At 52.4% G+C, this 12,375-nt stretch overlaps 1 protein-coding gene across 2 annotated transcripts in view; it reads right to left on the bottom strand.

The window, feature by feature from the left end:
• The window catches only part of LOC107111492 (inactive phospholipase C-like protein 2), a 50,376-nt gene extending 38,028 nt beyond the window's left edge, over positions 1-12,348 (bottom strand). For both annotated transcript variants that reach the window (XM_015412457.1, XM_015412456.1), the window contains exon 1: positions 12,159-12,348. Coding sequence is in view for 1 of the 2 variants with exons in the window: in XM_015412456.1 (XP_015267942.1) it covers positions 12,159-12,164 (6 nt within the window). In the remaining variant the exon portion in view is untranslated. The remainder of the gene's footprint in view (positions 1-12,158) is intronic.
• Positions 12,349-12,375: the final 27 nt, after the last annotated feature.

Genomic DNA, 12,375 nt, shown 5'->3' with positions numbered 1-12,375 from the left:
CCCATTGTACACTACCTGCAGGTCCCTTCGTGGTGGCATGGGGCTGGGGGACTCTGTGGCAGTGGGGCAACCCCCAGCAGCCGCCCCACCTCAGGATACGCTGATGCTTCCATTTCCCCTTATCCCCCCATCCCCCAGGCACTCACAAAGCTTCTCCCTGCAGTTCGGTGGGTTCCAGTTAGCCTTTCCAAACACATCACTCAAAGACAACTCCTTCCTTCCCACCCTCCCAAGGTGCACAAGAAAGGCCTTGCAAGCGAAGGGGGGGGAAGGGGGGAAGCGCAGCCCACACACCCCGTATTAATAGCACCCAAGCGATCAGCGCTTAAAATAGTCCGCAAGGAGCAAGAAGGCGGGTCTCAGCTGACAGCAACCTATTCTGCAGAAGAGCAACTGTGACGCAAACACAATTAAAAAGGCTGCTTTTAGAAACGCACACACACCTACGGGGGGCACCTCCCTCTGAACGTCCAGCACATGCCCACGCACAAGTTAACGCTCTACCAAGGCCGGCTACAGCGTTACAGAGCCTCCCCAAATGGGGCATCTCACGCAGGGGCATATCGTTTTCACCAGTGTTGAACCCTTGGCACCTCCAGCCAAAGGGGAGTTTTCTTTCTTGGAAAAGGCTTTTGCCCGAGATCCAGAAAATGGGTCTCATGCCACTAATCCAGATAAACCTAAATTCCACCCACATGCAAAGCCTGGCAAAGGTTTGCACTTCCATATTTTGAATTTTATACGTGATCTCCCCCCCCCCCGGCCGGCATGCATGTACTAACTTTTTCTTTATATGGAGAACTCTTACACTGCAGTAGAAGAGAGCAAGAGTCCAGCAGCACCTTAAAGACTAACACAATTTGTGGCAGGGGAGGGGCTTTCACGAGTCACTGCTTACTTCTTCAGATACAACTAGAATGTGAGTCCATCTGTCCTTATAACTGGAGAGTGGAGGGATTTCAGATTCTAGCTGTATCTGAAGAAGTGAGCAGTGACTCGTGAAAGCCCCTCCCCTGCCACAGATTTTGTTAGTTTTTAAGGTGCTACTGGACTCTTCCTCTTTTCTGTTGCTATAGTCTACCCATCTTATTGCTACAGACAGACTAGTAACAGGCAGGGGTCATTTCCTGCCAGAGCGCACAGGAGCGGAGCTCTGGCAGTAAAGAGCCCAGGGGGCGGGCACATGCAACAAGCCCCGCCCCCTGCTCCCAGCAGCCCTCAGTCAGAGCAAGAAGCAGCCAGGTAAGTTGCAGAGCCCCCCCCCGGCCCCCCAGTCCAAAACAGTCCAGTGGCACCTTTAAGACCAGGTTTTATTCAGGTACAGCTCTCCCTCCTCTGCGAGGGCAGATCAGCATGTTCCCCCCCCCCCCAATAGTTAGCAATCCAAAACAGTCCAGTGTAGCCTGAGTGGTGGGTGTTGCCTTCTGACACACTTCCGGTGGTTTTAGGGGGCGTGGCATATGCAAATAAGTTATGCTAATGAGTTATGCTAATGAGCTCCTGCACCTCTTTTTCTACGAAATGACCCCTGGTAACAGGGCTACCCATCCTGATTTATGTCACATAGGCTGCGGTCACACGGAGCATTAACCACGCTACAGAGATGGAAGATAGGTGGATTTTCTGTGTGCGATCACTCCACCACATCTGGGAAGCGTAGAGCTCCCGTGCCGAACCCGAGGCTTCCCGCCGAAGATGCGGGGTAAAAAACTAGTACCTCCGAGATACTAGTTTCCGGAAACCGCGGGGCAAGGGCGGACGCCTGATCGTGTTTCCGGTGGAATCTCGTGGCATCCAGCGCGCGCCCATGTCCCGTTGCGAACAGGTTTTTTCCCCCAAGTCTCCACAGAATGCGCACAAGCACCCAACGGTGCATGCGCACAAAGAGGCCCCCTCCCACTGCAGCCAGGCTTGCCGCCTCTGGCCACTGTCGCGCAGGCGGTTAGAGCAGCTGTGATGAGGGGGCCCACCTCCCCCTCCATTGGCTATGCCTCGGAGCTCTGTTGGGGTCCGGAAGCGTCTGTCGCCCTCTCCGGTAAGCCCACCACCCACCTTCGGATGTGCAGATACGATTGCTCAGTCATGCGTATGCTCAAACTTCAGTTTTTTTTAAAAATCCATCCCGTTTGCCACGGAAGTGGCGCCTAGCGATTGCTGGTGTGATCGCGCCGCACCACTTCTTTGCGCGCTGCAGGATCATCGTGTGATCGGCACCTGCCCCCTAACCACAGGACCTCCATGGGACCTCGATGGGTCGTCTGATCGCGCAACCCCCCATTATTTTCCTCCGGGGCAAACAGCCCCGCCCCCCCCCCCCGCATTTTCCGGCCCGTATGACCGGGGCCATAGTACTCTTAACGAAAGTCCTTCTAAAAACTGCAGCTGACAAGAAGCACCACCTGACACGGGGCCTTCCTCCTTCCATCACACAAAGGAAGGAACGTGTCTTCTAAGATGGAGACCACGCATGGGCTTGTTCTTGAAAAACAAAGGAAGCAGGTGGCTCCTTGTTCCGGAAATATCATTTTTGCTCATTTGCCAATTTAATCCGTTTCAGAAATCTCTCCAACAACTTACTTATTGCCAATGGTTAACTGACTGACCCGGTGTCTTTAACTTGGAGATCCCTAATTTTTGGACAAGTAGAAACTCACTCAATTCAAAAATTTTACCGTTCAGCTTTACTCCCTTGCTTTTCAAACAAAAGTCTGAATTAAGAAAATTTGCCCCAAAACATTCCCAACTCTCCCACAGCCCCACTTATTTCCGATTTAAAACTGGACTGCCTAGAGCCAGTGTGGTGTAGTGGTTAAGAGCACTGGACTTTAATCTGGAGAACCAGGTTTGATTCCCCACTCCTCCTCCACACCTGCTGGGTGACCCTGGTTCAGTCACTTTTCCCAGAGCTCTCTCAGCCCCATCTGCCTCATAAGGTGCCTGTTGTGGGGAGGGGAAGAGAAGGAGATTGTAAGCTGCTTTGAGCACATGAAGCCTGCTGGGTGACCTTGGGCCAGCCACAGTTCTCCCAAAGCTCTCTCAGCCCCATCTGCCTCATAAGGTGCCTGTTGTGGGGAGAGGAAGGGAAGGAGATTGTAAGCCGCTTTGAGCCTCCTTAGGGAAGAGAAAAGCAGAGTATAAAAACCAACTTCTCTTCTTCTTCTAGATCATTTATCTGACTTCGTAGAACACACATATCTATATCCTTTTTGCCTTGTCTATGATGATGACAGGCTCCTGTCAGTTATTAAAGGCTCAGATGAGACAGTGCCCTTTCACAAGCATCCCCCCAATGGAGATGGGCTTCACTTAGGGATTGTCCTCGGGACCCATTTTCAGTGCCAGGACCCAGGTCTGGAACACAGGAAATAATACTGAAGTGTGTTCCTGAGAGGACAGTTGTATTCACATGTGACTGCAAGCCCGTGGTTTGATCCGCAGTTAGCTGCAACATCTGAATGCAGACAAGCCCAAACAAACCAGGATTTGTTGCTTACATCTGGGAGACCAACTAGAGTTTGTTGCAAAAACCTGGGTTTAACCAAAACCACTGTCTGTTATGACAGCTGAAAGCTTTCCCTCCTCACTGAACAATGATCATTGCTGCACACTGGCAACCAGACAGGGGTCCTTACCAGAGGAGGAGGAGGAGGAGGAGGAGGAGATTGGATTTATACCCCGCCTTCACTACCTGAAGGAGTCTCAGAGTGCCTTACAATCTCCTTCTCTTCCCCTTCCCACAGACACCCTGTGAGGTAGGTGGGGCTGAGAGAGCTCTTTTGAGAACTGCCCTTGAGAGAACAGCTCTAAGAGAACTTGTAACTGACCCAAGGTTACACCACCAGCTGCAAGTGGAGGAGTGGGGAAATCATAGCCGATTCTCCCAGATTAGAGTCCACGCTCTTAACCACTACACCAAACTGGCTCTCGAGGGCCAGACTTGCCCATACGCCTGACCTCCAGGATGTTTTTATTTTAGAAATTAAGCACAGAATGACACCTAATCTCCAGGCTGCAGAGATCAGTTTCCCTGGATAAAATGGATGCTTTGGAAGGTGGGCTCTGTGGCATCGTACCCCTCTGAGGTCCCCGTCCTCCCCAGGCTCTGTCCCCAAACCTCTAGGAATTTCCCAACCTGGATCTGGCAACCCTACACCCCCCATCCCCTGCCAGTGGCCAGGAGTGACCTGGCGAACCCACTTCTGCACAAGCTCAGAGACACTGATCGTTTCACCTGTTCTGAGCGCTGGGGTTTGGTGCAGCTTCAGAGCTGAACCCCATTCAAATAAAGCCCCGAAAGAGTGACACCATTGGCCATAAAGGTGAAGGGGCACCTTTGCCCCCCACCCCATTGCTCATATTTATTTATTGCATTCAAACATTTATACCCCACCTTTCCTCTCGGCTCAAAGCGGCTTACAAATCATAATCAAAACTTTGCAGATTAAAGCCCCCCCCCGATACCTCCCTCCCCTCCTTAAAAGATGCCTGCTGTTCACACCCCCTCCAAAGCCCTGACAAAACAGGCCTCCATCAAGCTCTCCAATGAGGGGGACTCCCCTCCCCTCTTCAGCGAGGCCTTTCCATAGTGCAGGACTGCGATGGAGAAGGACCAGGCTCTGGTCGATGCCACGGGGGCCACCCAAGTAGCCAGCAGCTGAGAACATGGGAACACGTGGGTGCAGCCGCCCTTTAGATATGGGGTCCCTCTAAGCTGAGTTAGTGTGAGCTATCTGGCTCACAGATTTTTGTCTTAGCTCAGGAAGGAGGGCTCCAGAACAGATTAATTTATGCAGTAGCCAAGTCGCTCACTCACAATTTTAATGCCTGTCAATTTTATGTACCTATTTTACCCCTTTTGCATTCTCTTTTGGTCAAGACTTCGGTCATATAGACCCGTAATAAATTGAATTTTAATGCCAGTAGCTCACAAAGCAGATTTTTTTGCTCACAAGACTCCATAGCTTAGAGGGAGCATTGCTCCATATGACCAAACTCATTGATGCAGCAGCCAAATCGCTCGCTCACAACTTTAATGCCAGTTGCTCACAGAGTAGAATGTTTGCTCACAGGACTCCGCAGCTTAGCGGGAGCATTGCTGGGAAGCCTGCCTTTCTACGATTGCCAGCTCTGGGCTGGGAAAGACCTGGAGACTTGGGAGGGGGAACCAGGGCAGGGCAGGGCTTCAGAAGGAGAGGGTCCTCAGTGGGGTGTCATGCCATAGAGTCCACCCTCCAAAGCAGCCACTGTCTCCAGGGGAACGGGCCTCGGTTGCCTGGAGATCAGTTGTAATAGCAGAAGATCTCCAGGTACCACACTGGCCTGGAGAACCCAGGCTGGCCTGATCTCGTCAGAACTCGGAAGCTAAGCAGAGTCAACCCTGGCCAGTATCTGGAGGGGAGACCTCCAAGGAATACCAGGGTCGTGATGGGGAGGCAGGCAATGGCAGATTGCCTCTGAACGTCTCTTGCCTTGAAAGCTCCACGGGGTTGCCGTGAATCGGCGGTGTCTTGATGGCACTTTCTACCATCACTCCAGGTGCCGCCTGGAGGCCAGCAATCCTACTGCCTTCCCCCCCATGTTTACCGGCTCCCCACAACCGACTGTTTCCAGGCCCAATGCCCCTTAACAACAAGAAGAGAGGCGCCAGCTCCACTGGCCCTGCGAAGGGTGCTGCCTTGGCCCCTTCTCCAAGGAACGGCCTTGACTCTGGTAAACAAGGCAGAAATAACCTCCGGGAACCCGAGAGCCCCTCGCAGCGGGGAGGGGAGAGGCGAGGCAAGATCCTTCACGGATACTGATACCAAAGGCTTTCTTGGAAAAGGTCTGGCTCCCCTCGCAGAGTGGCAATGTTTGCAAGACCTGTCCACCGTTTCCTGCAGTGCACCTGCTCTGTCTACTCACGAGAAGGGGGGGGACTTCAACCCTGGACAGTCCTCCCCCCAGCTAAAGGCTCTCAGGCAGGCAGGCAGAGGAAGACCTTCCCCGAATGATTTAGGCTCAATTCAGACATTACAAAACACAGCGATTTCTTTCCCACCGGCAAGAAAGAGTTTAACTACCGCACTTCTGAGCACTCTCCCCCTGAGACTTACTCCAATTCATTGTGACATTCATATGTGGGCCCATTTGCTAACGAAGGTTTGCTTCTTTCCCAGTAAATGGAAATTCTTGACCACAGTCCAATCCTGATTAAGAGTCTTGGTTCCCGGCAAAGTAACTAACTCTCCTTACAAAAGTGCTTTCATTCTGATAGCTGGAACTCCACTGAAGACTTCCATCTCAGGGCACCACACAGAGGGAGAGAATGTATGAGCCCGGCAACTACCTCCGGCACCAGTGTGGCTTAGTGGTTAGAATGTCAGATTGCAGTCAAGGAGGAGGTTTCCCTTGCTCCAAAGCCAGTCAGATCCAAATCTAGGGGGCGGTGCTCATCTCTGTTTCCAAGCTGAAGAGCCAGCGCTGTCCAGAGACATTTCCGTGGTCATGTGGCCGGCATGACTAAATGCCAAGGCGCACGGAACGCTGTTACCTTCCCATCAAAGTGGTACCTATTTATCTCCTTGCTTTTGAACTGCTAGGCTGGCAGGAGCTGGGGCCAGAAACGGGAGCTCACTCTGTCATGCCGCACTCGGGTCTCGAAATGCCAAGCTACAGACCTTCCGGTCTGCAGCTCAGCGTCTTAACCTCTGAGCCACCGCGGCCCCCACAGTCAAGGAGACCCAGGTTCAAATCTCCTGCACTCTCCCACAAAGGTCACAGAGTGAGGATAAAACTCATGGAAGAGGGGACCACACCTAGGGATGCCCACTCTGGGTCGGTAGAGACCTGGAGATTTGGGGGATGGAGCCTGGAGAGGGCAGGGTTTAGGAGAGGCGGCACCTCAGCAGGGTACAAGGCCATGGAGTCCACCCTCCAGAGCAGCCATTTCCTCCAGGGGAACTGATCTCTGTAGTCTGGAGACCAGTTGTAAAAGCGGGAGGCCTCCAGGCCGCACCTGGTAGATGGCAACCCTAGTGCCACAGAGGCCACCTGGTGGTCCTACTTTGCTATTTATGAATTTCGTTTATATCCCACCTTTCTTTTGTTTTAAAGTTTTTAAGTTTATTTAAGCTTGATTAATAACATACAAACTTCATAACAACATATAATATCCCACCTTTCTGGGATATTTGGTGTAGTGGTTAAGTGCACAGACTCTGATCTGGGAGAACCAGGTTTGGATCCACACTCCTCCCCTTGCACCTGCTGGATGACCTTGGGCAAACCATAGTTCTGATAAGAGGTGTTCCTGAAAAAGAGCAGTTTCTGTCAGAGCTCTCTCACCCCAGCCTACCTCACAGGGTGTCTGTTGTGTGGAAGGGAAGGAGTTTGTGAGCCGCTCTGAGACTCCCCTGAGTAGTGAAGGGCAGGGTATAAATCCAATCTCCTCTTCTTCTTTCTCCCCAACAGGCACAGGAAGTGACTTCTGTCATTCTCCCCTCCTCCATTTTAGCCTCAAAACAACCCTGTGAGGTAGGTCAGGCTCAGAGCGTGTGACTGGCCCAAGGTCGCCCTGTGAGTTTCCTTCTCCATAGAGGAGAAGGATGGGATTAAAACGCAGTCAGTCGAAACCACCCCCTCCGGCTTGTCTGCGATGTCCGAATGCAACCTGAACGCTGCCACAAGTCAGAATAGACAATCCTGGGCACGGAGGACCAGATGCTGCAGCAGCCGGCAGCCAGCGCGTGCCTGTGTGCTTCGGGGGTGAGGGTGGGGGGGGTGTCTGCGTGCGCAAGATGGCTCGGCTCTCCAGCAGGCAGCCAGATTTGATGACTTTCAGCCTAATTTTATGACTATAATCGCAGCGTGGAAAATGTCAACGAAGCCTTCCAGGGATTTTCTCATATACTCTTGCCATTTCCACGGGAGAGCCTCTGCCGAGACAGAAGAGAGGGCACAGCCAGTTGACTGGGCATCTCCCTGGCTCCCCAGAATGGGAAACCGAGGCAGGGAGGCCTGCAGGCGAGGAGAAGTCAATCAGGACTCGGCTAGCTGACCCAGATGCCCTGGAAGATCTACCTGCCACGGTTACTTCTCTCTGCCAGCAGGGAGGGAGGGAGGGAGGGGAAGACACACTAAAGTAAGGGGTGCTGCCAATGCCAAATGCTCCCATTCACACCCCTGTATTGCATTTTCTGAATCTGGGATCGTTCTCATGGCTGCCGATAAAGCACCGTGATGAAGCGACCGTCCTACGATGCTGACAAGTCCCAGTTCTCAAGGTGATCTTTTTGCCATGAACTCACCACACCGGCCTCCACAATTTCTCCCCAACGGAGGCTCAAAATGGCTCACGTGGTTCTCCACTCCTTCATTTTAGCCTCACGACAGCCCTGGGTGAGGCCGAGAGTGTGCACGGCTGACCCGAGGTCATCCGGCGAGCTTCCACGGCAGGGTGAAGACTCGAACCTGGGTTTCCCAGATCCTATCACTACAACACACTGGCCTTAGGCCAACCACCGACTCTCAGAGTTGTTGTCTGTCCCCCCACCCCCGCATTGACAAGAGTATGATACTGACCAGGGGCAGATTAACCATTAAGCAGACTCAGCACGTGCTTAGGGCACCAGGGCCAAAGGGGGCACTACAAAGTTGGGGAAAGGGTGAAAAGCTTAGTTTGTACAGTATATTGTGTTATCATATGAATAAATGTTTGTTTTGCTGCAACCTGCATTGTATATCTGGTCAGACAGGTCAACAACTAAAATGGACGGGGTCAGTGTGGAAAGGAGGGGGGCACCAAGATTGGTCAGTGCTTAGGGCACCAGTGAGCCTTAATCCACCCCTGATACTGACCTATTTTTATGTAGGGTTGTAAAGATCACAGTTCAGCAGTTCGAGACCCGAGTGTGCCGCATGACGGAGTGAGCTCCCGTCTCTAGTTCCAGCTCCTGCCAACCTAGCAGTTCGAAAGCAAGAAATTGCAAGGAGATAAATAGGTACCACTTCGGTGGGAAGGTAACAGCGTTCCGTGCGCCTTGGTGTTTAGTCATGCCGGCCACATGACCACGGAAACGTCTTCGGACAGCGCGGGCTCTTTGGCTTTGAAACGGAGATGAGTACCGCAACCCTAGAGTCGGAGTCGACTGGCTTTCAAGCAAGGGAACCTTTACCTTTACTTAAAAATCACAAAATCCTAACAGCAGCCCTGAGCAAGGTTCCCTCTTAGCTGCGGAGTCCTGTGAGCAAAAATCCTACTTTGTGAGCGACCGGCATTAAAGTGGTGAGCCGGCGATTTGGCTGCTGCAGAAATTAGTTTGCTCTGGAGCCATCCTTCCTGAACTAAGGCAAAAAGCTGTGAGCCGGAGGCTGAAAAACTGTGAGCCAGCTCACCCTAACTCAACTTAGAGGGAACACTGGCCCTGAGTCTGACCTGCCATGGAGACCCCAGGCCAGCCTGATCTCGTGAGATCTCAGAAGCTAAGCAGAGTCGGCCCTGGTTAATATTTGGATGGGAGACCACCGAGGAATACCAGGGGCGTGATGCAGAGGCAGGCAACGGCCGGCCACCTCTGAGCGTCTCTTGCCTGGAAAACCCGACAGGGTCACCGTAAGTCAGCTGTGACCCGAGGGGCCTTTCCACCCCCACCAAGAGCAGCCCTGCTGGATCAGACCTGCTGGGCCACCATCCTGCTTCACACCATGGCCAACCAATTGTCCCGAAAGGTCAATAAACGGGGCATGAAGGCCGAGGCCTTCCCCTGGTATTGCCTCCTCGCACTGGCATTCAGAACCTTGCTGCCTCTTGGTACGGGGGTCCCTCTGGTTACCATGGCTAGTAGCAACTGACAGACCTCATAAATCATTCCTGTGAGATGTTCCTATCTCACCGCACTGCACAAACAATGTTATTTCACCCATCGCCTACTGAGCTCCATATCCACTACAGCCAACACAAATTAGAATTACTACTTCGCCCCGTTAAGTGTGCATTGACAACAGTCCAGACTCCTATATGCATGTTAAGCGCTCGATGACTGTAAAAGTCAAGCGACGTCTGTGGTATAGGTCACGACTGATGGGATTTTCACACTGCTTGAAATGCAATGGTTTTTTCAAGGGGGCCAGTGCACATGTACAGTTCCCCATCTCAAAGACCCGATTTGCATGATTAGTGGGCCCCAAACAATCCACCACAGAGAAGTGCCAGTTTCACAAGCCACGGGAAGGGCTGAATGTACAGCCACTACCGTCGGCGCGACTGCAGCCACTGAACAAGAACAAAATGAGCAAATGGCAGGGATCATATAAAAGCCCCTCAGTGGAGACAGCCCACGCCAACATCAGCACTTCTACACAATATTAGACAGGCCACAGCCCTGCTGGGAACTCCAGATCTTCTCTTGAGTAACCACATGGAAGATGCTGAATGCATGCACCAGGCGCAAGTGTGAGAGTAATCAAGAGAGACGCATACAGTGTGGTGTGGTGGTGAAGAGCGGCGGACTCTAATCTGGAGAGCTGAGTTGGATTCCCCATTCCTCCTCCACATGGAGCCTGTTGGGTGACCTTGGGCCAGTCACAGTTCCCTCTGAACTCTCTCAGCCCCACCTGCCTCACCAGGTGCCTGTTGTGGGGAGAGGAAGGGAAAGGCGAATGTAAGCCGCTTTGAGACTCCTTAGGGTAGAGAATAGCGGGGTATAAAAACCTATTCTTCTACTTCTACATGTGTGATCCATCTGTCCAACTGCTTGGCCCTGTTCATACAAGTATGCTTTGGGAAACCAACATGGCTAAGAAGCGGGACAGGATAGAGACACTGTAAATAATTCCTAGCCTTTGTCAGTCACAGGGAATGCGCGTACAACCTGCCTGTAGGTTGATTTTTCTTTCCACATGTACTGAGTTACTCTCCTGTCACATTCAGGCACATATACAGCTCAACATGTGATTTAGACCCCATATTTACCAGCCCCTGGTTTCATTCGTAAAATGAATGCATACTGGCTCTTTCTTACAAACGTATGAACATCCATACAGGATGTACAAGCGTTCATGGTAATGGGTGAACAGGTCTCTTTGATACATCCATCACATGATTGCTACGACATGAAGCGACAACTTGCGCACACAAACAGATCCTCACTAACATATAAACATCCCCATCCCTTTGACTGCCATATCTTTGTCCATTCAGCAGTCAAACATTCCCAGAAATCAGGTAATGGTTGCATATGCGAACAGGTGGCGTTTCAGCAGCCAGTTTACAAGTTTAACAGCACAGGCTAAATCCACGTGGAGAGAGAGAGTCGCAGCAAAACAAAGCAGGAATCTCAGCTTCTCTTTTTGTAACATCCCCTCCGACCCTGCCTTTCTGCTTGCTGCCGCTTGAAGTATAAATACATCTGCTGGACTCCCCATGCATCTGATGAAGTGAGCTCTGAGTCACAAAGGATTATACTGGAACAAATGTTGTTAGCCACTGGACTCGTGTTTTGCCACAGGTTAAAAAGCATAAGTGACTTTGAATATGCTACCAGAAAAGGGCAGGGGGTGGTGGTAGGGTGGAATCTTCTTCAGAGTCACTGGGAAAACAGCACCAAAAGATGCCCCTTTTTTGCAGGGATATATTTTTTTATATAGCGTTTTTCAGGGGGCGTGGGGTTATTCGGGTCTCTTGCTGAAAATGACTAGATACCTAGTTCAGATTATTTGGGAGCCAGGAGAGAAATTTAATTTGAGCAAGAATTAAAAACCCACCCCACATAATCTGTCCCCCCCTCCACCCTAAAGAATAGAAAAACAGAGCAACTGCTGCACCTCTGAGCATACGCAGAAGGCTTTTTGATGACAGGCCGGAAGATCCTGAAAGGGTACTCGGGCAAGCAGGAAACCCAAGGCTAGGCATTTTGGAAAGGGGAAGAATGCGGCGGGGGAGGGGGCTTTTTACTGTGGTTCGTAGAAGAAAAGACAGATGGGTTTGGAGCCTCTCCCGGATCCTCGGTTCGGATTTAGAAGGTCAGATGAGGACAGACACGGTTACGGGTGGGGGGGGGGTCGCGATCGCTCCTAGGATGGCATTAAGGATTTTTTTGGGGAAACCCTGGGGGAGAAGGCAAACACCCAGCGACGCACGTACCAAAGGGGAGGGGACGGAGGGGCTGGGGATCGGGACCCACCTTCATGATGCCGGCGGCAGGGGCGGCCCTGGCCAGGCCGGGGGGGTCTCTCTCGGCCGAGTTGTCGCGGCTGCTGCAAGTGGAGCCCCCCGAGGCGGGGCGCCGGGGACTCAGCTGGCTGCCGGCTTCGGGGTGGGGGGGCGGCGGCCCAGGCCGGGGCGAGCCCGGGGGGGGGGCGCCAGGGGTCCCGTCCGCCATCCCCCCCCGGGGCCCCCCG

Source organism: Gekko japonicus, unplaced genomic scaffold, assembly GCF_001447785.1.
Source record: "Gekko japonicus isolate JY-2015 unplaced genomic scaffold, Gekko_japonicus_V1.1 scaffold8, whole genome shotgun sequence".
Classification (NCBI taxonomy): Eukaryota; Metazoa; Chordata; class Lepidosauria; order Squamata; family Gekkonidae; genus Gekko; species Gekko japonicus.
This window is presented reverse-complemented; position numbering and strand designations above follow the sequence as displayed.